We start from the raw sequence: 26335 nt of genomic DNA on the forward strand, positions 1-26335 counted from the left end.
ACCCTGCTGGTTGGAGGAGCCGTCTGGGGAAACACACGAGCAGCACTGAGCGCTTCGAAATGTTTCAGTCACAGGAGATGTCAGGAAGCTAAAGGAGCATAAATGCGGGAGACCAGAGGTCCGTGAGTCCCAGGCTCATGTGGGTCTGGGGGGGGTTGAGCTATGAGGGCAAGGTCAGTGGCCAAAAAGTAGTGAGAATATCTATTGACACTCTTCACCTGCAGCTGGGATGGTGGCCCTGAAGACAGCCATCCCCGTGGGAACATTGGTGAGGGCTTACTGTGCCCTCCCGGCAAGGAGACACCCGGGGCAGGGTGCTCTCTACCCCTAGCCCACCTCCTTTCCTGCCTGGCACCCAGCTGTGTATTGCTCACCCTTAGCTTCGAAAACTCATTGTTACCCTCGGTGTGTCAAAGCCCCAGGAACACTCCATGCACACACTGCCTTTGTGAGGGATTTTTCCAAGCTGCTTCCTCCTTGGCCAGCTGCTGCATGGCTCCATTTCCACATCCACGGGCTACAGCTCTAATTTTCGCAGCCTTTGTGGAAAAATCAACTCATTCATTTGCAAAGTTATTTTCATTGACTACCTGCAATGTTCTTGGAACATCCTGCTCAATAAGTGGAAAGTGGATAAATCAGTGAGTGAGTAAGTGAGCCAGTGAGTGTGTGAGTGAGTGAATGAGCCAGTGAGTGTGTGAGTGAATGAATAAGTGAGTGTGTGAATTGATGAGTGAGTGAGTGAGTGAATGAGTGAGCGAGTGTGTGAGCGAGTGAATGAATGAGTGAGCAAGTGAGTATGTGAGTGAATGAGTGTGTGAGTGAACGAATGAATGAATGACTGATGAGCGAGCAGGCGAGCAGGTGAGTGAGGGGTGAAGGGCAGTCAGGCTCCCCAAGCGCCCTCTCTGAAGGCCCCTCTCCTGACCCCCGAGCACCGTATTTTGGGTCACCCAGGCTTGTGGGCCGTGCCTGGCCAGGTGCTCACCTCCGAGAGCCAAGACGCATATCTCAGTGGGATGAGGCCAGGTGCCCGTCAGGTGCACGCTCGCCTGGGTCCAGCCAGCAGCTCTCCACCTGTGTTTGAGGCCAAGGAACCCCCCAGTGGAGGGACAGGCAGGGCTCCAGAGCCCGGGGCTGCCACCCTGACCCTCAGAGGGCCGGGCTTCCTCACTCAGAGCCTGGAGCAGACTGGTCTGAAGCGCATCTGGTGACTCCCCCTCAGGGACCTCACAAACGTGTGCCTTCTTCGGGAGAGGAAGCGCGAATGTTCCTAGCGGAGTGGGGCCTAGGACTGTGTTGTGGCTTTGCGGCTAGCGGGCCCGGGGTGGACTCTGACTTGCTCTCTGTTGCCTGCAGCTGGTACTGTGAGTGTTGGTACCAGTAGCTGCCTGTCCCTGTCCCAACACCCAAGCCCTACATCCGTGTTCAGACATCATTACGTCCCCTACTTCCGAGGTAAGGTGCGCAGGGCCGCAGGCCACGGGCACTTGCAGGGCGTCTGGCCACGCGTCTGTGTCTTGCTGTCCTGTGTCCGCCGCATGGCTTCCCTGAGCCCTGTGTCTCTGCTCGTGCTCCCTGCTGTGTGTCTCGTGGGTCCAGCCCCGTTTCTGTCGGTGTGTCAATGTTCCTGGGATGAGGGCGTAGGCAGCTTGCTGTGGGAAGGAGTGAGTAGTGAGGAGCCGAGTGAGAGCCGCAGGGGCAGGAGGCTAGGATCTCCCTCGCGCCCAGTCTGGGGCCTCGTTCCCAGGGCCTTTCCCCCATGACCCCCGTTGATGTCCCATGTCAGCTCCGCGGGGACACAGGGACCGCTTGCCGCCATTATCAGGGGCCAAAGCAGAGGAGACTATGATTTGTCCGTGGCCTCGGGGCTCATGGTGGCTGGGGCTGGACGCACACCCTGCAAGGCTCTAGTTCCTGCCTCCTCCCAGGGTGCAGACCCCCCCCAAACTGTCCACATCCCTACACAGACAGCGAATGCCAGTCACACCAGGAAAATGGCCAAGCTCGTTTCCCGTGTGTTACGGACTGATTATGTCCCCGAGGTCTGTAAGTGAAGGCCCTAACCGCCCATGTGGCTGCATTTGGAGATGGGGTCTTCAGGAGGCCATCAGGGTCGCATGAAGTCACTAAGATGAGATCCCGATCCATAAGGTCAGTGGCCTTACGAGAAGAGGAAAAGACACTGGAAGAGCCCTCGCTCTCTGAGTGTGCTCAGAGGAAGGGCCTCACAGTCATGTGAGGACAGGGTGGCCGTCTGCCAGCCAGGAGCAGGGCTCCCACCGGAAACCAAGCCCTGCCACGCTTTGGTCTGGGACGTGCAGCCTCCAGAGCTGTAAGTGCCAGCACTTTGGTATGCAGCCCTAGCAGCCTGCGACACCGTAGGAGGATGCTCTGGGTGGTAGAGGAAGCAGCAGTGAGGTTCTTACTGATCCCCCAGGGAGTCATTGAGCCCCCCATTCTGTACAGCTGCAGAGTGGGACATGGCCCTCCTGATGGGACCGGGAGGCCAGCCAAGCTCAGCTGGATCGTACCCCTATCCGATGGTCTCAGACGGGGCTCGCTGGAACTTGTGCGTTCCCTTACGTGCGTCCCCATCACTTGTTTGCGTGTCTCCCCTGGGTCTACGGAGAGCAGAGCCCCCGAGCATCGGGACCTGTCCTCACAGCTCACCGTCTAACTTTTCTGGACCTGCCATCCCTCTTGAGAAACAGCAAAGCCGGACATGGTGCCTCCCGTGAGCATGACAGCAGCCAGCAAGGCTTTGCCACACGCAGCCGCGTGGCCCATGCGTGTCCAGTGGGCAGACAGCACACTCCCTGCAAACCAGGGGGAATTTGGCTAGTAGACGGGGCATGGCAGGTCACCAAGGAGATGCCTCTTCTCCCTCCGCTCACAGGTCCGAAGGCCCCTGTCCACACAGCTTCCCCCCACCACCTGCCGTGGCCCCGCTTTGGGTGGGGCTGTCCCCCTGGGGGCTCTGGAAGAGGGGTGGCCCGGAGACAAGGCCCGGCCACGGGGCACTTGCTGTCCCAGCAGCCCCCATGAGCTGGCCGGACCACACGGGGACCCCCTTTGGCTGAGACGAGTCCAGGCTGGGGTCTGGACAGACCCTGTGACTCTGTCCTCCGCTGCCCCCTTCTGGCGCTCCACCCTCAAGTTCTTAGCCCTCCAGGGTGAGGAAAGCCAGCAAGCGCCCTCAGCCAAGGGCTGGCCCTGGGACGGTGTCTCCGATCACCAGCACGCCCACTCCAGGTGGGTCAGGGAGAGCAGCACCCCCTCCTCAGCCCCGTACGGGAGGGCCGGGGGGTGGTTAACAGGGAGAGACAGCCGTGTTGTCCTCGGACAGGAGCAGCTAGGCCCCTCCTTCCACCCCATGGTGGGGGAGACCATGCAGACAGACTCTAGCCCCTGCCCACCGAAACAGGATTCAGAAACCACTTCAGAGCCTGGCCAAGGGCATCTCCTGGGGCAGGAGCACGGGCCCCATGCGGCCTGCCGGGTGGGCCGAGGCACGGGGCCTGTGTGGGTCCTACGGCTTTTGGCACGGTATTTGCCCTGTGCCTCCCAGCTGCACTGGCCACCAATCCCCGTTGTCAGAAATCAGAGAAAGCCCCAGCTCTCCTCTCTGGGTCGGATGCAGGGGAGTCCTGGCGCCATGTCTCTGCCCCATACCCAACTTCCAGGGCCACCTGTGACCTTGGGAGTGCCCAGCCTCTTTCCGGGACTCACCCCAGAGGAGACCAAGGCTCAGACAGACGATGCTGGCCTGAGATCCCGAAGCTCCGTGGGGCAGAGCTGAGTCAGGCCCTTGTTCACCAGCCATGTCCATCACAGGTCTTGAGTCCACCTCAGAGACCACACCGAGGGAGCCTGTCCTCTGCTTGATGCTCTCATTCAGCCGCATGCTCCAGCGCATCCCAGCCTATGGGCATTCAGTTGTCAGCTGTGTCAAAGGCCTGTCCCCCTCCCAGCTGCTCATGGCCCCGTGTCCACCCACCCTCCCCGGGAAAACCTTTCCTGGCCTCTCCTCATGGCATCCCTAGCATCTTTGGCTCCTCTAGGTGATGACCCTCTGAATGCCACGGTGGGTGGAGGGCTCCCCAAGGAGAGGCATGCCCTCACCCCAGCCACCACCTGCCCTGACCCAGCTAGAGGCTGAAGGGGCGCCTGGCTTTCCTCCTCTCTCCTTGCTGGACCCCCATCCCAGACACACCTTCCTCCCCCCATGTCTCAATGCCCAAGGCCACTCTCTACCAAGGCCGGCAGGCTGCATCTGTGTTGGTGGCAGTCATTGGCACTTTCCTATGAATTTCAGACCCGGGGATGTGTCCTGAGGCAGCGTAAGGCTTAAGCCTGACCTCTCACCTGCTGAGGAGCAGGTCAGGAGGAGGTGGTGCTGCCGGGACCTCTTCACTGGGCAGCTGCAGCTTACTGAGCAGCAAGCCGCCTCCCCCCCGTGGCAGGAGGGGAGGGAAGGGGCTGCCGGTGCAGAGCCTCAGGTCAGGGCCCGCTTCCCACCCACTTGCTGTGCCCCAGAGGCACCTCTTCATCTGGCTCCAGGCCCTGGGCCATGCACCTTACTCAGACGGCCTGTGGTGGAGCGCTGCACATGTGAGAACCCACGCACGTCTTGCTCATCGTCCTTAACACGCCCTTTCACGCAGACGGGAGCTGGCTTTGCTTCCAGCCAGCTTGAGCACTCAACAGGAGCCAACCCAGGCAAAGCTGGGACGATTGAAGAGCAGAATGAATGACAGGACATTGGACGGTCACCCAGCGAGTGAGGTGAGGGCCCGCAAGTCCATGTGTCAAAAATAAATGAGCAAATGAATAAATGAAGGCAAAGGGACAGATCTCCTGAGCAGGAGAGCTCCCAGTGACTTACGTGGACGTGCCACCCTCAAGGAGGGAACCCACGCCCCCCTGAGTCCCCAGGCATGCACGGTGCATGGCCTGCTCGGGGCACAGCCTTGGAGGGCCAGGAGGGAGACTGCTCCGGAAACCTGGCAGACCCCACTTGGCCAGGGGCTCAAGGTCACCATCCCAGTGACCAGTCACATCGATGGCAGGTGCCCTTGACCTGATGGGATGGGCGGGCACTGCGCCCCCAGGGTCTTCCTCCCGAGAACCCGCGATCCCCGTCTGATCACCAGAAATAATCAGACCAGTCCTCACGGAGGGACGCCGCACAGAACACCTGCCCAGGACTCCTCACGAAAACCATCGCAAACCAGGGAAGTCTGAGAAAACGTCGCAGCCTAGAGGAGCCTGAGGAGATGGGGGGGACGTGTCACGTGACGTCCCGGATGGGGTCCACGGATGGGGGCGGGGACGTGAAATCTGAAGGGTGGCCTTTAGCCAACACCAAGGCAGCAACGCACGATGCCCCACGGCGACAGGAGCCGTTACCCCGCGGGGAGACTGGCTGCAGCGTGCTCCCTAGTAGACCACTTGCTTCAAATTTAGGAAGAAGAAGCCTCTCCCCCACCACCACCAGCAGAGGTCAGAATCTGACCTCCTTCCCGAACTGCCTCCAGAGGCCACGAGAGCCTGGTCAGCAGGGGCTTCTTTTCAAAGTCAGGCCAGGGCCTCCTCTCGTTTTCCCGCATCCATGGAGACATCGGTGGTTTGGGGTTTTACTGCTGACGCCCAGGGAGGAAGCTGGCCCCCGGGGCAGTGACTGGAGCCTCGGGGGTGGCATGGTGAGCCAGCTGGAGCTGGGCCTCACGGGGACCCTGGCCCCGGGCCTTCCCAGCCCCGTCCCTCCTGCAGAAGGTGGCCAGGGAGTTACGAGTCCTACGGGGCTGCTGTGGGCATTTCTATGAGCTTCTGTGAGCTGATGTGGACAAAGCACTACAAGGGACCCTGGGTCGGGGGGGGGGGGGCGGGATGGTAGCAGTGTGTCTTATGACAATGAGGTGACCCAATGAATCCAGACAGGAGAATGGTCAATGGTGGCCTGGGTCTCCCAGGGAGGCTTTGCACCAGGGCCTTGACCCAGGAAGGGCCATGACAAGTGGCAAGGATTTTGCAAAGGGGATTCTAGTGGGGGCGGGGAGGGGCAGGGAGGCTGGGAGGAGGGTACGCCAGGAGAGACGTCTCAGCCAGGGACCAGGGGGCAGAGTTTGGTGATCTCTGTACCCCTGGATGGTAGGTGTGGATGGGCGTCATGGGCCACTGCTTCTGGGTCTGTGTCCCCAGCTGCCCCAGGGTCTCGGGCCCCGCGAGGGCCTGCTGAGCACTGTGGGTGCTCGCCAGATAGATCAGCACACACACACAGGCTGTTGCTTGTGCTGTCGGAGGACACTGCACTGTAGGCTTGGGGACTGGGGGTCAGGAGCCCTGCCACATGTCCCATCATCTGCAGCCACCTGGGCAGGAGCTGGGTGCACGAGGGTGTCTAGGCAGAAGGAAGTGAGCTGTTCGAAGCCTCCCGGATTCGCCAGGCCGTGCCCGGAGCACAGCAGGCTTAGTGATGACACCCAGAGTGGGCCGTCCTCGGCGGTTCCCGAGCCTGTGCAAGGAGACTGTTTAAACTACTGCCATGTTTCTCTATCCTTGGGGTGGACCCCTTCACAGCCACTGTTGGTAGAACCGATCGGCAATCGGCAGTTACCTTTATGTGCACAAGGCGATGGTTTCGCCTGGGGACTCAGCAATGGCTTGAAGGCTCCTGTTCCCCAGGGAGCTGCAGGAAGGAGCCTGGACTGGTGTGGGGCTCTGGAAGAGTCTGTGCTGCACGGGGGGTGTGGCTCAGGGGAAGGTAGGGTTCACGCGGTGATAGGGGGCAGTCATGGGCCCGAAGTTCCATCAGCACTAACAGGCGAAATTGGTGCCCAGGCACAGGGGGATGGTTGCTCCGAGCTGAGGTCAGCAGCCCCTTTGGTGGTCTCAGCCCGGTTTGGGCCACGGAGTGGTGGCCTGCTCAGGCTGAGTGCCCACCTCTGCCCCTACGAGCCCTCCCGGGTTCCCGGTGCACCCGACCCAGGCAACAGCGTGCTCGGAGCCCACGCCTGCTACGCCCTCCCGTCCACGTCTAGCCCCGTGGGAGGGCTGCTTCCTTGCCGGGTCACCTCAGGGCCCTGCCGCTTTGAACAGCTGTAGCCCGCAGGGGCTCCTTCCAAGTCTGGAGGGCCCCCTCCCTTCGCCAGGCTGTGATCCAAGACGGCAGAGGGTTTCCTGAGGCTAATGGGAGAGGAAATGAGGTGTGCCTTAGGAGTGTCTTGCTAAAATGAGCCGTAAACCTCATCATCCAAAGTGTTCAACGCCCATTGCATTCTGTCTATCATGTCATTCCTTAAATAGGTATGTGTAGGGTGGGGGAGGGGGGCGAGGGGGGTCACCTGGGGAAACTACGACTGTCTGAATTTGTGACTTGATAATCCAACCTGTTCAGAACACAGAAATTATAAATCCAGATGGGATAGGAAATTGGAGCCAGATTTGGAGAATTCCTTTCATTTAATTTGCCAAAAGTAGCTTTATTTAGGAACATGGCAGCTAATTAATATCAACTTGCTCTTATCCTCCTATAGCTGGTAAAATTTTACCCAGCGGCATTTAGGAACCGATTTTGTAATCCGTTCTGAATGACTGATTTGTTGATTCTCCAAGAAAGCGGCATCTTTTTACGCAAGGATACTGAGGGAGGGAGGCTTCAGTTTTGGTGAATTTGCGATTTGCCAGATTCAAGCCCCGGCCGGTGCTGAGCAGCAGACCAACTGTGCACCCCGAGGAGAGTAGGGGTCAGCCGAGCCAAGCCGACATTCCCATGAACTAGCAACCGCAAGCGCTTTGCCCTTGGGGCCACTGCTCCTTGCAAATGGGGCCACTGGAAGGCGTCCACTCGAGGTTGGATTAACAAGCCGTGGGGCACTGTCTGGAAGTGTCGGTGGAGGGCACCCCCCCCTGGGCAGAGTGTTGCGGGGCTCCACCAGCCAGGGGAGATGGGTTCACTGGGAACCAGCATTCCTACTTGACATACTGTCCTTTGCCTTCCCCTTCCTCCCTTCTACCTGTCTTTGCTCTTCCGTCTGGAGGCAGTGAAAGTGGCCGGAGCACCCCCAGCCTCTCGGTGCTCTCAGACAGCAAGCCTCCCCCCTGCACCTACCAGCAGGCGCCTCGCCACTTCCACATCCCAGGTAGGCACCCAGGACGCGTGATTGGGCTTGCCACACAGAGCGTCTGATTGCACAGGATTGCTATGATTCCCAAGCCTCTCGGCGCCCCCAATTCTGAGGGTTTGCACATCCCCCTGCTGGCGTGCGTTGGAGTTTCCCCCAAAGCCACACAAACACCAGGGAGACATTTTTGCTCTCCCGGGAATGTGCTGGAGAGAAGGCGCTGTCTGGCCGGCTGCCCACTCCAGCTGCCTCCCTCCCCGCGCCCCTTGAACTAGGTTCTGGCTTTGGGCTGGGCGACGCTTGGTCTGAGGTGTGGGCCCCGGGCGTCAATCGCTTGTGAGCCTTTCTGGCCACTTGGAATCTGGCGCCTGACGCTGGCTTTGGAGAAGCAGTGGGGTGGAAACCAGTGTGCTCGCTCATCCTGCCCTTCTCCTCTTCTTTCTCTTCTTTCCCAGACACTGGCGTAAAAGATAACATCTATAGGAAACCCCCTATCTACAAACAGCATGGTACAGTCGGATTTCCTCTGCTGCCGTGTTCCCTGCATGCCTCTTGCACCCCTTGTGCTTCTGGATGCTTCCTTTTGCCGTGTTCCAGTCGGGGATGGGGAGGCACCAGGGGCTGTCTGAATAGTAAGGGCAGGTTCACTAGTGGGCTCCCGGGAGCCTCTGCATCAAAGACTGCGGAGGGCACCTCTGAGTCAGGACGCCTCTGTGTGCTCTAAAGCTGAGGCTCACACACGCCAGTGAGCTTGGGGTGGGAGTCATCACCGACGGCGGGTTTCTGGGGCTTCGGTTATGCCACTTTGAGGGAGGCAGCCGGACTGACGCCAGCCGAGATCCTGAGGGACAAAGGCTTCCTGGACCCCAACCCAACCCAGCCGGAATTTTGGAAAACAGAACCAACCAGAGTTAGTCATTCATTCCTGTGTTTTAGGAATTTCTGAGGAGAGAGTGAATAGCCAGCCTTCAGTCAGAGAGTTTTGTTGCATCAGCGAGTAGGGGCTGGACAGGTCGAGCAGTGAGGGGGTCTCTCAGCCCCTGGTTTCCCTCTCCGAGGGGACCGCCCACCTCCGCTCTGCCTGAGTCGGCCTGGGATAGGTGCACGGGCTGCAGGTGGCCGGAGCCATGGAGCAGGAAGCAGAAGGCTCCAGGTCTCCTTCTGTTTCTTGATGGAATTTCTGGGTGATTTGGGGCATGTGGCTTCACCATCCTGAGCCTCTGTTTCCTCATCTGCAAAATGGGACTGATCCGTCCACCCTGCCCTCTTCACAGGCTGGTTATGAGACCAGATGGAGAAATGAACGTGGAAATATGGTCTAAACTGTGAAGTGCTGCGCACACAATGGGGAGGTGGGAAAAGAAATTCCCATATGTAAAGTTCTTGTCCGGATGTACCCAAAGAAAACAGCCTCATCCCCCGTCCACCACTGCATCACTGTTAGGTGGGATCCTATCAAAGCGTGCTTTCTGTGACTGATAAATCAGTGGTCTGGTTATACAAACAAGACTCTTCTGATTTTTCCTTGAGTCCAGTAGGCTTTGTGCTTATTGCTTTGTGCATTTCTTGCTCTTCCCGAGAAAGAAAGGAATGGGTTAAACTCTCAGGTGCCCAGAAGGCGGTGGCTTTACAGTTCCCTCTCAGCCGGGGAAGCTTGGAGCACAGATGTTCTGGAGGGATCAGAGAGGGCTGGGCCAGTTAGATCCTAGGGCCCTTAGAGATTGTCCAGACCAGCCCCTTGTTGCTACAAGTGGGGAGCAGTTGTGTTGAGTGCTGTCTTACCATCATGGCGCCTGTGTTCACGCCTGCATGGAAAGCTGTGTTTTCTGAACTTGTCACAAGTGGCATTGGCTGACTTGGCATTTTATTAACCTCAAACATGTGGTTAACACCCGTGGCATAAGAGGCGCCAGCCTCTTAGGAAGCAGAAGAGGCAGTGAATCAGATTATGAAATTGCTCAGCGGCTTCTGAACAAGCCAGATCTAAGACAAAGAGCTTCCAACCCTAAGTCCTCTGACCAAATCGTCCAGTGGAGAGACATTTTGTTTTACTGTTATCAGTGTGAATCCTTGCGTTGTTGGTTTTAAAACTGGATACGAAGGTCCCTCCCATCAAAGGCAAGGGAATTCCTGTAGGACTGAACGCTGGACAAGGACTGAAGCCCATTTACCGTTTCAGAAATCTGGCATACTGATTCTTTTAGCAAATAGACTTTATAGAGTACCTACTCTCCACCCAGCGTCCGGCCGTATTCAAGGGGTAAACGTGAATACAGCCAGTCTCTTTGTGAATGAGAATGGTCCATGGACGGGGGTCTCAGCATGTGTGTGTACTGTCCTTCACCAGGTTTCCTTAGGGAATGCTCCAAAAATAACGTTTGTGTTAGCATGTATTTGGTTTCTGATATATTTGAGATGTTTTGATTTTACAAGATTTCCCCCATCCAGGTGGAGCACATCCTGTCAGAAGTGAGTACATGTGAGCGTGTGTGTGTGAGCATGTGTGTGTGTGAGCATGCATGTGCGAGCATGTGTGTGTGAGATCGTGTGTGTGAGCATGCGTGTGACTGTGTGTGAGCATTCATGTGACTGTGAGTGTGTGTGTGACCATGCGTTTGACTGTGTGTGTGAGCATGTGTATGCGATCATGTGTGTGAGAGATCATGTGTGTGACCATGAGTGTGTGAGCATGTGTGTGCAAGCATGTGTGTGACTGTGTGTGAGCATGCATGTGCAAGCGTGTGTGTGAGATCGTGTGTGTGAGCATGCGTGTGACTGTGTGTGAGATCATGTGTGTGTGTGAGCATGCATGTGTGAGCATGTGTGTGTGAGAGCATGTGTATATGACCATGCATGTGATTGTGTGTGAGCGTATGTGTGCGAGCATGTGTTTGTGTGAGCATGTGTGTGAAAGCATGTGTGTGAGCATGTGTGTGACTGTGAGCATGCGTGTGGGGGATCATGTGTGTGTGACCATGCGTGTGGCTGTGTGTGTGAGCATACATGTGCAAGCGTGTGTGTGTGTGAGATCGTGTGTGTGTGACCATGTGTGTGAGTGTGTGTGAGCGTGTGTGTGCGAGCATGTGTTTGTGTGAGCATGTGTGTGACCATGCGTGTGACTCTGTGTGTGTGAGCGTGTGTTGCGAGCATGTGTGTGTGTGAGATCGTGTGAGATCATGTGTGTGCGCGTGTGTGTGAGCGTGTGTATGTGTGAGATCATGTGTGTGACCATGCATGTGACTGTGTATGTGAGTGTGTGTGAGAGCATGCATGTGTGAGATCGTGTATGTGTGAGTGGGTGTGAGAGCACATGTGTGTGCGTGAGAACACACCTGTGTGAGCACATGCATGTGTGAGATAATGCACGTGTGTGAGCGTGTAAGAGCACACGTGTGTGAGAGCGTGTGAGAGCATGCGTGTGTGAGATCATGCATGTGCATGTGCACCCACACACACACTCAGCAAAGTCACCACCCAGTCGTCTCTTGGGGGAGAGACTTGAGAAACCACTACGTTGGCCTCCACCTGTCTCGAGACACTCTGGGTGATGATGTTGCATTACTGGACCATTTAGCTAGTTTAAGACAGTATGCTCAACCAGTTTAAAAAGCATAGTTTTTAATTAATGCATTTACTTTTTGATGCCCTATCTCTGACTCATACACAGTTTTTCTTAATCAGTATCACTCTTTTCTGGTGCTTGCGTCCCATTCCTGTTTGGGGAAGCGAGCTCCAGCGGTGAGCCCACCGGCCCTGTGGTGGGGTGCTGGTGTTGTGGACGAGGGGGGCCTGCGCCCGAGCAGCTGCGGGGAGGGTACCCCTGTTCTGGGGGGCACTCGACAGCTGCCTGCACGTCCCCTGCAGGCCCCCAATGAGGTTGGCACCACTGTGGACGAGGAGCCTGAGGTCCTGGGGTCGAGAAGTGGCCGCTCTGGGACCCAGCGGGTGCTCATCTGCCTGACCCCCGACCTCTGGCCCCTGACCCCTCCGGGCTCACTGTACAGCATTTAGGGCCCAACAGTATGTTTTGTACTCTATTAGTTTCAGCTCTACTTGGTTATGATTTTATGGCTTTTTTTAAAAAATAGAAAGGAAGCAAAAGGCAGTGAGTGGAACATTGAAAACGGTGAGGGCAGGACAAGACAGGAGTGGAAGAGCCCTTTCCTGCAGAGCGGGGGGCCGACATGGGACAGGCGGGGAGTGGCCGGACATGGAGAGCAGATGGGACCGGGGCACCGTGGTGCTCCTGAGCCGTCTGCAGGCGCTCGCGGTGGGGGGTGTCCCAGACTTTGGTGAAGTAGGCGTGGTTCCTGCCATGGCCGCTCTGCGTCTCCACCCTGAGGGTAGGGTCAAGGCTGCCTCGCCATCGGGCTTTGCGGGAGTTGGGTGAGGCCCCGCTGACGTGGGGCGTGGAGCAGGGTCATTCCAGTGGTAGGTCCCCTCGATGGAGCGACGCTCTGCTAGGTTTTAGACTGCTCAAGATGAATTCCAGGGAAGAACAGAACATGTCTCCCCACACCTCCCAGGAAGCTGAGCGTCCAGACTCAGGGACAGGGCTAGCTGTGTCATCTGTAAGCAAAGCACAGCTCTGAGACAGCCATGGGAGTGGGTGCCCGGGCCCCGGACACAGGAGATGGCAGCTCAGCCCCGCACCTGCAGCCACCTGCTAGCAGAGGGGTGCTCGCTCCACCCCCCCCCCAGGCCAGTCAGCAGACGGGGCCCCGTGGGGCATGCTTGCTATTCCTCCGGTTCCTGGTGTAAGACAGGAGGCAGCCCCTACCCATGTGTCTCCCTGGGATCCCTCCGTGGTGGGGTCAAGTCTCATTTTGGTTTGGGGTCCTGTCTTGGGATGGGAGGAAAGGGAAGGCAGGCAGGCTGTGGGTCCAGAAAGAACATCAGAGGCCAGCCAGTCTCCTGGGGATGCCTCCAACAGAGTTCCCCGGGGCTCTCCCCGGAGGACTCCTTATGGCAGAGACAGTCCAGGCTCAGAGGGCACTGCCTTGTCTGCTGGGACAGACAGTGGGTCATCCTTAATCTGTGTGTCTTCTCCTGACTCTGAAACACAAGCCTGTCCACTTGCCTCAAGGCTGTTCTCTTGTTCATTCCTCATTTTTCAGACCTGGGCTCCCTGGTGTGTTACAGTATCTACATGCATTACCTCATGGGATCCTCGCAACTTGGGGCGGGGGGGGTGGGCGTCATCTGCCCATTTTACAGATCAGGAAACTGAGGCTCAGAGCTGTTCAGGAAGCAGGCATATAATACAAAGTGCCAGACACCTGTGTTTTCCTACCCCTGCTCCCACGTCAGGGCACCCGTCGCGTGTGTTGTGGGCCGACACGTTTGGCCTTTGGAAAGCCCTTGGTGACTGAGTGTGGCTGAGTCGTACACTCCTGGTTGAGCCTTTGCAGAGGAAACTTGCTCAGTCCTGGTGGGATGGCTTCCTCATCAGGTGGTGGGGCCATTCCTTGAGCCCTGAGGTGGCTCCACAGCCAGACGCATCTGACCCACCCAGTCACCCACAGCTATGTGAAGTCCTCAAACCCAGGGTGGCCTCTGGGCCCCGTGGCCTGAACTCCAAGGGCTGGGATTTCACATCCCGAAGAGCCCCTTGCTGTCTTTGTACTTGCAAATTTACCCCCGCCGTAGTGGTCCATTTGGGGGCCACCGAGGGCTCATCGGGGGTTAGGGCACACTCACTGACTTTCACTGGTGGACCCAGCCCTGGAGGCTTCTCTGGGTGGGACAGTGGCTATGCTCTGGAGCTTCAAGTCCCCGCTGGCCTAACCATCCCCAGAGCTTGCTGGGCGGCCGCCAAGAGTCATGGCGGATGTGTGGCCAGACCCTCAGGGCTCTGCTGCCCAGCGGCCGCAATTGTCCGGGCAACAGGCAAGCCCGGGCCGCTGGGCGTGTGTCCGTCCTGCCCCCGCCTCTGTCCACCATGGCGCCCCTCGCGTAGGCTCGCTGTAAATTTGCCTCCGCCCGTGGAGAGAGCAGGGTTTTTATTTTCACACTGAAAAATCACTGTCTCTCCTGGAAGAAAGAGAAACAGCCATCGGGAGTAACAAAATATCCGTGTATCCAGAACGCTCTTCAACTGTGACCTTATCTTGTCAAGGTCCTGTAGCCCAATCCCCAATTTCCAAGCTCTCGGGCCTGATGTCAGTCTTGTCCTTGGTGGTGCACAAGGCAGGGTGCTCCAAAAGGCTCGAAGGTCCAAGCCCTCCGCAGGTTGCAGGTAAGGAGCCCACCCTTGGCGTGTCCTTACCGTGGCCTCGGTCTCCGTGGCGGGTGGGGAAGGAGCCTGGGGTTTTCCTCTCATTGTTCCATGCATGGGGTCCGTGGCTTAGCACAGGAAGTCCTCAGTTGGGTGCCGAGCACTGTCATATGCCCTTGCGTGATGTACTTGATCGCACTCGCATGGCGATGACCCCACCCCCACCACCAAAACCAAAAAGGCCAGTGGAGAATATAGACACCTGACTTCTCAGCCCCCAATGGCGTTCTTGGCAGACACACTGCGGCAAAGTGAGCTTTTGCTCCTTCCAGTCCACCGAGGTCACCTCTGGCTGTATGTCGTACCTCCTTTACCTCTCTTCGTGGACTTTTCCTGTGGCAGAGCTCACTGACCATTCTGTGTTTCGTGGGCAGCAGGCAGTGAGGGGGACAAACGGGGAGGGGGGACTTTGGAGACAGAGCACCTGGGTTCACATATCAGCCTCTGCCACGCCCCGTGCATGTCATGTCTCTGAGCCTCAGTCTCCCGATCTGTGAATGGGGTGGCATGGGGATCCGCAGGAGCGCCGGTGAAGCACCCGGCCAGGTCGGACACAGCAGGCCCTGCTGGACCAAACCCTCCTGTTCCTTTAGGGTTAAACTGGGAAAGTAGAGAGTGCGTGCTTCAAAATGCCAAGTGGCTGCATCCAAACACGTGGCGCGATCTCGGCGGCGTGGGGTTGGCTGGAGTTCTAAGACCGCGTCCCTTTGCACCCCTGCTCTTGGTTTTGAAGAACCGTCAGGAGGGAGGGTGCATGGCCGCCGCCCGCGGGGCTCCCGTGGGAGGCTTCTCCGGCGCGTCCGACTCCCCGGCCCCGCAAAGGCTCTCGTGCCGTGGACCTTGGCTTGATACCTTTCCGTTTCTGAGCACGATGGGAAGCGGGAACCGTGGCGGGGACACCCAGATGAGATGGTGTGTCTCCTTGACAAGGGGCCCCTTCCCTTCCAGCCGTCAGGCGACCCGATGGACAGGATGGAGCGTTGGAGCAGGATAACAGGAAGGTAATGCGGGGGCAGGTCCGGGCGGGAGCAGCCTTGCCCAGAGGCAGTCTGGCTCGGGGGGGCTCCCCAGCCAAAAGCTCAGGCTCCCTCTCCCACATTCTGCTCCAGAGGGGTCCCACGAGGCCCCACGCGGCAGGGACCGGATTTCAGCGGGGGCCCCGCCCGCCGCCTCCTCCCACCCAGACTAGCACGCCTCCTGCCGCAGTGCTCCTGCCGCAGTGCTCCTGCCGCACCCCTGTAACCCGGTTACGGCTCTATCACCGAGGCCATGTCTAAATTAGTCCAAGGGTATTCTGGAGGCATCTGGGGTGCTGGCTCGAGAACAGGTTGGGCAGGGGGTCCCAGGGAAGGGTCCGAGGGTAGAGTGAGGCTCCGGGGGCCACGCGGCTCGGCGACAAACGCAGCCATGGGGAATGCGTGCAGGCCTGGGTGCGCCTCTCGGGGGGGGTTTGGCCCCCAGAGTTTCCCGCCCTGGCTCCAGGGAGGGCGAGGGCCCCTGGCTTGTCTTTAAGGGAGGGAGCTGTGCATGGAGAGCGCCCACGCCTGGCTCACCCGTGCACCCCCAGGAGAAGCCGCTTGGGCCCCTGACCTCCCTGACCCCACTTCCTCCTCTGTAACGTGGGGCAGCCCCATGCAGATGGCCTCCGCGTTCACGTGGCTTTTCTTCTCCCTCAGCAGAAGACCAGCTGGCTGCTTCTCCAGGGGGATACAGACACTAGGACTAACTCTCCAGACCTAGACAGCCAGTCTTTGTCCCACAGTAGCGGGACCGATAGAGACCCTCTCCAAACAATGCAAGGGGACAACTTTTACTCACGTGAGTGGTTCTTTTGAGCAAGGAGCTGTACCTGTGGCATGAGAGGCCTCGCAGCAAGGGGGCCCCACAATCTGGGACCCATCCCCCAGAACTGAGCCTTGCTCGTTAAGAAATCTAAGGAGCAAATCAGGTAGGAGAGCGGACCTCCTTCCCGTGTGAGTTCCCCTGGACATGGTGAGCTCGCGTGTGGCCCGTGGGCACACCGGCGTGTCTCCTAGAATGCTCCAGGACTGGAGACAGCCCACAAAGCCAGACTGGCCTCCTGGGTTCTGTTGCAAAGAACATCTCCCGGGCCATCAGGCTGGGAAGCGGGGGGCCCGTTTCCCTCCAGAGCAGCCGCAAGCATGGTCCAGGCGGGTGAGTCCAGACTGGGAGTCGATGACAGGGTACAGCCACCCGGCGCTCGGCCTGAGCAAGGCACCGGGGAGTGGGGACATCCCGTCCGCAGGGAGTGGGGATAAGTGACCGCTGCCCGACTCTGGGGTTCAGGAGGGCTGAATTAGGAGGGATTTTCAGATGCAGGGCAACGCTCCACATAGAGCTCTAGAATTGTACGTTATGGGTGAGAAGCACGACCAGCTATGGTGTGATGCCCGCAGGAGACCTGGACGCCGTGCCTGGGTCCCAGTGGGTGGTTTCCTGTGGGCACGTGTGGGGCTGAGCTGGGACGCAGAGGTGCACGGGGGTGTGAAGAGGCAGAGCACAGAGGCTGGTGTGGCCATGAGACCGGCCCCAGCTCAAATCCGGGCTCACCCCTGACGGGCCGTGGGACCCTGGGCCGTGACCGCCCCGCTGGGCCTCCGTCCCGCCTGTCCGCCTGTCCAGGCCAGTAGAGACCGGAGGAGGTGACACACGTCCGCAGCCGGCGTTCTGCCTGGCCCATGGTAGATGCTCAGCAAAAAGACTGTCATTGTCATCCTCATTCTCGTGACTCTGAACTGTAACTTGTCTTACACATGGAAGGGGCGGCCCGGGCATTGCCGTCTGTTAAAGAAGAGCTCGAAGCAAAGCAAAGGCGCATTGTTTTGCGTATGATCTTTGCAAGCAGACATCATGGGCCCCCTCTCCCCGTGCCTCTGGCCCCCCGGGGGTGCAGCGCTCTAAATATGGGGCTCTCTGGGCCGGCACACGGGTGGATGCCACCACAGGAAGGCCACGTCAGAGCAGTCTCCCAGAGTGACTCGTCCAAGGTGGTGGCGTGCTCCTCCCAGGGCCGGTGCGGGGAGGACGCGACGCGCTGCCCATCCCCCCCCCCCCGCCGACAGGTCACGGTGCGGCCCAGCCCAGCAGCTGAGGTCCAGCCCCCGGCCCTTGTCTGCTCCCAGGCACCCACTGCCCCGGGTGCTGCAGGACTTGACCATGGGCCTCGCTGCTCCATGTTCCCTTTGTCCTGATGGCGGTTGGTTTGGAAGGTGGTGGGATCCCGTTGCGCCAGCCCCCTCCAGCACCCCCGCAGCCCCCCCACGCCTGGGGTGTCGTCGTGTTACCCACGAGGCCCAGGAGCTCTCAGGAAGTGAGTGTCTGGGGACCTCAGGGGGTGGCCTTTTCTGGCTTCCCATCCTCCCCTTGCTGGGTGGTGCTAGGACCCCACCTTCGGCTGACCCCGGGATCCCCACTTATGTCCGCAGCCCACCTGCGGGGGGGGCACCCCGTGGGGAGAAGCCTGGCCACAGTCCCCCCCTCCCCGTGCCGTTGACCTGCCCTGTCGCTGGTGCGTGCTACGTTCACCCCGGTGCACTGGCCCCTCGCCTGCGCGCGCTGGGACCAGGGGCCCCCGGGCCATCCCGGGAGCCCCGTAGGTGGGAGACCCCCCGCGAGGCCCCCAGGCTGTGCGTGCTGTTTTGACTGGCCAGTCACACACCTGCAAGGTCTTGTTTTGGCTCCGTCCCCTCGTCCTCATTGTTGTCTCCCCATCACTGGGGCCACGGGCAGCCACAGGCGGGGGTCCCGCTGCTTGGCACCCAGGGCGTACCTGGCCGGCAGGAAGCGCCTCACCTGCGCCAGAATCCCGGCCCTAATGGGGGAGATTCCTCCACCGTAGAAACAACGTGTGTGTGTGCGTGCACGTACGCGTGGCCTTCCCCTTCACGAACGCTTGCTCATGACGATTATGACAGTTCTGTCATTCCTCCGCTTTCTATGGTGTTCCGATGTCGGTTCCGCTGAGCGGGAAACCCACCGTGCACCTGCTGCAACCGTGCCTTTACCTCGCCTGGTTTCCCGACGTGCATGGGCACAGCATCCGGGACCCCAGCTACTGGTCATGCCTCCGTCACGCGTGCCTTGCTGCGTGCCAGCCCGTTGAGAAATTGGGGCGGAATGGGCAGCGCTCCTAAACGGAGGGTTACGTACCCCCTTTCCTCGGGGCTCCTTCCACTCTCCCCGAGTAGCTCCCGAAGTGAGCCCACAGACACCAGTACCATTTGCAAACAACTTTCACTGAGCAGGGCGTTTGCACGCGGCCAGGCACGCCCCACCTGCATCCCCGGGACATCCATCTGTAGTGCGCCCAAGGAAGGTAGGATTGTGACACTCAACACAGTGGACGCTCAATAAATGTTTGTTGAATTGAGATGCATTAAATTCAACGGGTATTTATTGAGCACCCACTCTGTGCCAGACGCTGTGTGGGGCGCCAAGGGGGACACCAAGAAGAGACAAGAGCAGCCCCTGCCCCGGAGAAGCGTGCAGGGAGCTGAGAGAGGCAGAGACGCCCACGGGAGCGAGCACCCGCGCATCCCGCCACCGCCCGCCTGGGGCCTCCGAGGGCTGATGGGGCCGGGGGCACGTCTCATCCCATTCATGACCCCATCGGCACATCTCACCCGGGGCTGAACTCATCATCCGGTCATTCATCCATCTCTCCACCAGACATTGGTTGAGCACCTACTATGTGCTGGGCACGGTGCTAGGCAGCGGAGAGGCGGAGGCGAGTGTGGCCCAGCCCCCATTCCCCAGAGGAGGAGCAGATGACTGAGCAGCAACGACAAGCCACCCTGTGACACCCTTCTTTCTGGCCCGCTGCCACCTACTCCGAAGAGGGTCTCACTGAAATACACGTGCTATTATAGATGACCGAGACTCTCCTTTGTCCTACACCTCGGGCCTTATAGGGACTCTGTGCATAATGTGCTGTTTCCAACGGGCCCGATTTCTGCAAAGGGAAGGGGTGATGTTGAGTTTTTGTTATGCGAAGAGGGTCTTGAGCTTTATAGGGTGAGACTCACCGTCCCCAGAAGAACATGAGGTGACGTAGGCCCCCTCCCCCATAAGACAAAGGCCCAGCTGGCTGGGGACCCCGCCTAGAGGACTCAGTGACCCCTAGAAAGAGCCCAGGGTTTCTGAGGACACAGGCCCTTCCTAAGGCCCCAGCACAGAGAAGAATGGGGGAGGGGGCCGGGTGGGAAGAGCTCTGCATTGGAAACTGAGGCAGCACAGATGGTGGTCCCAGGGCTTTGGCTTTCGTGTCACCGTCTGTGTGTCCCTCCCTGTGGAGTCTTGTGTTTGATGGGACATGCTTGTCTTTACCTGCTGCCCACCATGGCTGGGGGCCTGGCCTGGGGCCAGGCTCAGGATCGCGGCCCAGGCTCCCTCCCAGCGCTCGCGGGGCGTGAGGCTTGGTCAGAAAGGGCCCGTCCCCTGTCATTCCTCTGGAGTGGTGCCAGAATCTTTCCTGCATTTCCTGCTCCACGAGTCACCGTCATTTGCTGTGTGCTGATCTCTGAGAATACCCGGTGGGCAGCCACGCGCCTGGCTTAGGTCTGCCCCGCGGCCCCGAGGGCTCGACTCCACCAACATCAGGCCTGAAGAAGTACGTCAGTCCCTCTCCTCGTTCACAACAGGCAGGACAAGGCCCAAACCTCACCAGACGCTTCCTGAGCACCTTCTGTGTTACCGCACTGTTGCGGGTGCTGAGGGTCAAGCAGAGGATGACATCCCCTGCCCCGAGGGGCCGGCATGCTAGTGGGGTGGGGGCTGAGACCAGAACAAAGTTAGGAAGTATGCATCAGTGCCCTGCAGGTAAGGAGGCCAGGAGGTGCTGGGGGCAGTTTTCAGTACAGTCGGGAGAGGAAGACTATCTCAGCAAAAGACTCGACGGGAGTATAGGCTCGAACAGTGAGGACGATCGGGGGCAGCCTGGTGGGTTTGCAGGACGGCGAGGGGGCCTGCGTGGTAGGGGTGAAGGCGGCGATGCGCAGGGTCCTGGAGGACTGGGTCGCCTGGGGAGGACTCCAGCCTGGCGTCCAAATGGCGACGTGGTCCCGGAGGGATCCCAGCAGAGCCCGACCTCGTCTGATACAGGTTTTCGACAGGCCTGAGTGGGGGCAAGAAAGACCATAGGAGGCAATTGCCGTCATCCAGGTTGGGGGACAGTGTGCTGGGAGGTTGTCCTAGAGGGGTTGTCCTAGGGGCATGTCCGGGGGGGACGGTTCCTATGGGGAAGGTGTCCTGGGGCAGCTGTGCTGGGGGAGGTATCTTAAAGGGGTGTCCCGGGGGGTGTCCTCGGGGAGAGTGTCCTATGAGGAGGGTGTCCTGAGGGGTTGCCCTGGAGGGGCATCCTCGGGGGCTGCTAGGGGGAGGTGTCCCTGAGAGATGTTCTAAGCAGCACGAACACCATGTCCAAGCATATGCCAAGGCAAGAAGCAGGGCGGCCATTCGGGCAACAGGAAGCCAGTGGGTTGGCAGAAGAGGGACTAGCCAGGACCCAGCTGGTCTGTGTATGATGCTAGGAAGCTGTTCTGTCTGTTAGGGAACGGGTCAGCGGGGTAGGGCTGTGAGCAGGCAGATGAGGCAGTCTGTTCTGCATATTTAAAAACAAGGATGGGCAGCTTCACAGGATAGACTGGAGGCTGCTGGGCCAAGCACAGGGGATTAGGGTGTCCACATAAGCGGCGGGGAGGCCCCTTGAGTGGTCTGAATGGCAGGACCATGTGTGAGCAGTTAGGGTTGCGTGGCGGGGATAGAATCAGGAATGACATGGGGATAGTTCTGGCTCAGGTAGATGGAGGCACCTTTATTCGGAGATAAGGAAGGAACGGGGTGGTTCTCCGCGTGGAGTCGGGAACCTGGACATCCAGGCCTGGAGCTGGATGGATGGGCGGGGAGCAGAGTCCCTGCAGGTCCTCAGCTCCCAGATGCGAGTGGGTGACCTGAGACCTGGGACTTTCTGCCTGATAAACGTGTTCCTGAGCTTGCATGACTTTCTCCAAAGCGTGTGAGGCCCAAAGAAGGTGTGATTCTCTGGGTCCTTCCCCAGCTCTCTCTGGGTCCTCCTCCTCCCGTTTCCTGTCTCTGCCAAATGCCGCAGGAGAGGGGAGAGAGAGTGAGCAGGTGGGCGAGCAGGTGGGCGAGGTGCTGTGTTGTGCTGGGGCAGGAGGGGACCCAGAGGAGCCGCCAGGTTGGAGAAAGCCAGGGCTAGGGGACTGGGCCAGGGTTGGGTGGGCGGGGGGGCACCCTGGCGTTCAGCAGGTGGTTAGGTCCCCTGGTGCAGGGACCGCTGGGGAGGGCATGGCCATCCAGGTCTTTCTGCGAAGCCGTGGCCTCCCGCTGGATGGACAGACTGCTCTCTGCCCTTGCTCCTGGCCAGTCCCCAGAGAGAGCAGTGGGCACTCCAGATATCAGGGAGGGGGCCCTGGCCCAGAAAACACTGTTGGCCCCTCATTGGAGAGACCACTCCCAGCTGTGAGAGTGGGGCACCCTTGGGCAAAGCCTACCACCATCTGGTGGGGGAATTTTAGCAAAATTCCCTGTGCCCCCTGTTTCCAGCAGGCTTGCCCCTTGGGACTGGACAGGGTGTGGCCTCTGATTTGTGGGCAGGGGCGCAAGCTAAGGCGACACAATGTTCGTAGAAAGGAGCCAATGTTTCAGGGCCCCCTGTGCTCCCCTCCAAATCTGCCTTCTTGAGGCACCCCCACCCAGCTGGAAGCTCTCTTCCCTTCCTCAACCCAGGCCCGGGGGCTCCTCATAACCCTCTGTGTCCTTTCTCCTCTGTGGACTGTTAGCCCCTGGGGAGCAGGGTCCCGGGAGGATGCCCCCGTGCCTCCTTCACCTGCATGTGACCGCTTCTCGGTGAGTGCTCCCCAGAGCACTGGGTGGAGCTGGGCCTTCCTGGAGCAGCACCGTCCTCCCTTCGTGGGACGCAGCATTGCTCCTGGTGGGGTGGAGGGGATGTCAGTGACCGCTGCTGACACAGGTAGCAACGGTGTCCACGAGATCACAGGATGGGCCAGCAGAGAGAGCGCCCGATCTGGGTGCTGGTCCACCAGCACTTGAATCCCAGCTTGTCACTTGCTGTGTGACTTTGGGCATAAGAGCAAAGTTGTCTGTGTTTAAAATGGCCTCATGTGTAAAAATGGGCACGATCCAGGCCTCCTGGCAGGAAGCATCTGGGCTTTGGGGCTCACATGTGAGCACTCCGGCAACCCGTCTCCTGAGCCTTGGGGGATAGCACGGCAGAGCTTGCTTAGGTCCACAGGCCTGGTTGCGGTGAGCCCGTCTTGCTTACTTCTGGAAGCCTGGAGCTTGGGTCATCCTACGGCCTCCTGCTCACAGGCACTCAGAGCTGAAGGCAGTTCCAGCCTCCTCCTGGACCCAAACCCCTGCAGGGCCATGCGGCTGCCAAGTTCCTTATCCGGGCATTGGTGGAAGATGCGCCCAAGGAAGTGCCTTGCTGAGCAGTTGTCCACAGAGCATCCCTGGAGGCGGTGACGAGCTGCTTGTCCCCCCAGAGGCATCTGGGCCTCTCCTTGCATGTCCAGCAGATCCCCTAAACTCTGACCAGCCAGCCCAGAATAGCTACAGACCCAAGGAGACAGTGCTCAGAATGCCGAGCACAAGGCTACCACAGGTGGGCTTCTGAGAGGAGGCGGCAGGGGAGCCTGTCTGCACTGAGCACGGACGTGAGGATGGCTGGTGTCCAGCCCTTATAGGACTGATGGGACTCGCAATGGGCCAGCTGCTGCCTCGTCCCAGGTCCAGCAGACCTGCCTGCTCACCGTGCACACAGGCAGCGCACACTCTCACGGCCACCTGATGCCATCCGACATGCAGGTGCCCAGAACACGCCCACACCTGCAACCCGCACGGGGGCAGAGATGCTGGCGCAGATGGGTCCACCGGTGGCCGAAGCCAGAAGTCCTAGCTCTCGTCTTATCCTCTTCGTGAGCAGACGTTGACCTTGTAGGGGTCATTATTCTCGTGGGGCCTCAGCTTCCTTACCTGTAAAAGGAGGTCCTGTGTCATGCAGAGGCCTACGAGGGTCAGGTAAAGTCTCTACACGTGCAAAGGGACTTAAGCCAGTGGCTTTCAAACCTAGCTGCATGGGTGGGGGGGCGGGGGGGGTCACTGGGACCTTTAAAGTCTACTGATGGCTCATCCCAGCCCCAGAGAGGCCAAGTGTGATGGGTCTACATGGCACCTGGGGGTGGCGGGGGGGGGGGGCAGATAATGGAGCCTCCTCTCTCCCTGCTCATCCCCACTAAGTATAACCCCACCCCACCCCCGAAACAGTAGAGCAGACACATCGCAGAAATCTCAAGGGTGGAAAGAGGAAGGTGGGCTGGCTAAGGACCCCAGGACCTGAGGAAAAACACAGGAGCCATGTCTCCCACCTCCCATGCAGTGGCGCCAGGCGGCCAGGTTGGCATCTTCCTCCCCAAGCCTCACCGGCAGATATGAAGCAGGAGGCCTACTGGCATGGGCAGCCTGGAGGGTGGGCCTCGGAGACCCTCTCCACCGCAGCCGGTGTCTCCCACCCCCACCTCGGGGCACAGAGCAACCGGGGAAGCACGGACGAGGTTCCCGGACGAGGATGTTTAGGGCAGCCACCCGAACGATGCTTCAGCAAACAAATACCCAAAAATAAAGAAAGGAAATTTCAGCAAAGAAATAGACATTATCCGCCCCTCCCAAAAAAAAGAGATTCAAATGGAAACTGTCGAAATGAAAGATAAAATAACCCAAATTAAAAAGTCACCGGATGGATTCAGAAACAGCGTAGCAGAATACGGCAGAGCGTTCAGCCATCTCGTACCTGGAGCAGCAGAAATGATCCGGTCTGAGCGACAGACGGAAAACAGCAGGGAAAAGATGAACGGGGCCCCAGAGGTCTGTGGGGCAACATCTGTCGCGGTGGAGTCCTGGAAGGGGAGAAGAGAGTGGGCTGGAAAAAGCATTCAAAGATACGGCTAAACACTTCCCCAAAAGGTGACCAAAGACCTAAACCTACAGGTTCAGGAAACTGCGAGAACCCCAAACAGGACAAGTCCAAAGGAGTTCACGCCAAAACCAATTACGATGATACTGAACCGCTAAAATCTGAAGACAGAGGATGGCAGGTCTTGAGAGCATCCACAACAGAAGACAGACTCCCTGGAGGACAAGGCTGACTGGAGACAGCAGGTTTCCCTGTGGAAACCACGGGGCCAGCGGAAAGGGGGTGCTTTCCGTGTGCCGAAGGAAGGTTGCCATCAACACGAGTTCTGCACCGGGGCAGCCCATCCTGCGGGAATGAATGGGAAATGAAGAAATTCTCAACACTAAGCATTTTTCACGAGTAGAGGTTGTTTAAAGAATCGCGGGCAGCAGGTGTCCAAGCAGAGAGGAGGACATGATAAGAGAAGCCTCGGGGCTTCGGAACGGAGAGGACATCGAAGAGGTAAAAGTGGGGCAAATATCATCGACTCTTCTCCTTTCCACGAGGTTATGAAATCCTGTCTGATGTTTGAAGCAGAATTTGTGACATTATGTGATGTGGGCGCTCAAGGTACGTAGAAGAGACACCCAGGACAACTGTCGCTGGAAAGTCAGGAGAACAGAGTGACCTCCGTGGGGCAGGGTCTGTGTGCTTCATGCGAAGCAGTCAGACGTGAAGCCCGCAGGTGGCAGCCTGAGCACGGGGCCCTGTGACAGCCATCTGGGTGACAACGTGCCTCCAGGCGCAGGACAGAGGTGAGGGTGCTGTTCTCGAGGCCCCAAACCTTCGTGTCCATCAGAATGTCCATCAGGACAGCTTGTCTATCACAGCTCATGGGACCCCAGCCCCGGAATCCAATGCAGCAGGTCGGGGGCGGGCCCTGAGAATTTGCCTCTTCTCTAACCAGTTCCCAATGAGCCTGATGCCACTAGTTGGGGACCCCGCTTTGAGAACCACTGCTCCAGCATCTTTGTTCGATCAGGAGCTCCTGTGTCTCAGTGGAGGGTCCCTCAGGTCCTCAACCGCACAGCCTCACATCTCAGAGTGTGCCTGGCTCTGTGTGTGTAAATTAGGAGGGACCCCGGGACTGTGAATCAGGGGGCCTTGTCTGGCAGCCCGGGGCTGGGTGACCTTGGGCAGACCCCCCCCCCGACTCGGGGCCTCGATTCCCCCTCTATAGAATGGAAGGCTTCAGAGAGGCTGGGAGGAACAGGGACGGCACAGTGGGTCTGGCCCCTCGCCCCGCTTCTGTGTCCAGCTCCCCTGCCTCCTTCTTTCATAGGTCAGAGTTTACATAAACTCTCGTGTGGCAAGAGGGTGCCTTTGTTAAAAGAAGTTTGAGAACCCTGACCTTGACGTGGCAAAAGGCCCTTTCTGACTCCCATCCAGGACCTTCCCGACAGGCCACATGGGGGCAGACATGTGCCCAGAATAGGTTTCCCGGGTCCACACGTGAGCCATGCAGAATGTCGTCTCCGTCCCCAGAGTTCGTGAGGACCCCCTGAGATGAAAGGCATCTGGATGAGCCTCTGTGGCTCAGAAGCGAGGCCCTCCTGGAAGGGGTGGGTGGGCAGTTCTGTGCGTGGCACCCACCTCACCTCTGGAGGTTTGGTGCTCGGTCACATGGACGCGCACAGCCTTGTGAACACCAGGAGGGGTGATCCGCCACCCGCTGCGCCCTGACAGGCAGCCCGCTGCCTCCCGCGGTGGGTGCCAGCGTTTGGTGCTATGTGTTGTTGTCCGAGCTGCTGGGGGCCAGCCCGAGTGCTGGGAGCAAGGAGCCCTGGAGCTCCCTCCCGGGGAGGGGGCATCCTGCCCCTCCGGGGGACTAGGCTCTGCCGCGTGTCCTCCCCCTGAGCCAGGAGGCCGTAGCAGAGAGCCTCTGCGCCACTCTCTCCAGACCTGTTGCTGAGGTTAACC

The 26335-nt window shown here is 59.0% G+C and overlaps 1 protein-coding gene across 30 annotated transcripts in view; it reads left to right on the forward strand.

The window, feature by feature from the left end:
- The window catches only part of ABLIM2 (actin binding LIM protein family member 2), a 143335-nt gene that overhangs the window by 97429 nt on the left and 19571 nt on the right, over positions 1 to 26335 (forward strand). For 8 of the 30 annotated variants that reach the window (XR_003520887.2, XR_003520889.2, XR_003520888.2 and 5 more), the window contains 6 exons: positions 1360 to 1458; positions 8043 to 8144; positions 8582 to 8635; positions 14245 to 14364; positions 15352 to 15404; positions 16080 to 16221. The exons of 1 other annotated variant lie outside the window; for it this stretch is intronic. Coding sequence is in view for 26 of the 29 variants with exons in the window: in XM_027599432.2 (XP_027455233.1) it covers positions 1360 to 1458; positions 8043 to 8144; positions 8582 to 8635; positions 14245 to 14364; positions 15352 to 15404; positions 16080 to 16221 (570 nt within the window). In the remaining 3 variants the exon portion in view is untranslated. Of the gene's footprint in view, positions 1 to 1359; positions 1459 to 8042; positions 8145 to 8581; positions 8636 to 14244; positions 14365 to 15351; positions 15405 to 16079; positions 16239 to 26335 lie in introns of those variants that run through there. 21 more of the 30 variants (XM_027599440.2, XM_027599443.2, XM_027599442.2 and 18 more) reach the window with 11 other exon arrangements.

The sequence above is a fragment of the Zalophus californianus genome, chromosome 2 (assembly GCF_009762305.2).
Source record: "Zalophus californianus isolate mZalCal1 chromosome 2, mZalCal1.pri.v2, whole genome shotgun sequence".
Classification (NCBI taxonomy): domain Eukaryota; kingdom Metazoa; phylum Chordata; class Mammalia; order Carnivora; family Otariidae; genus Zalophus; species Zalophus californianus.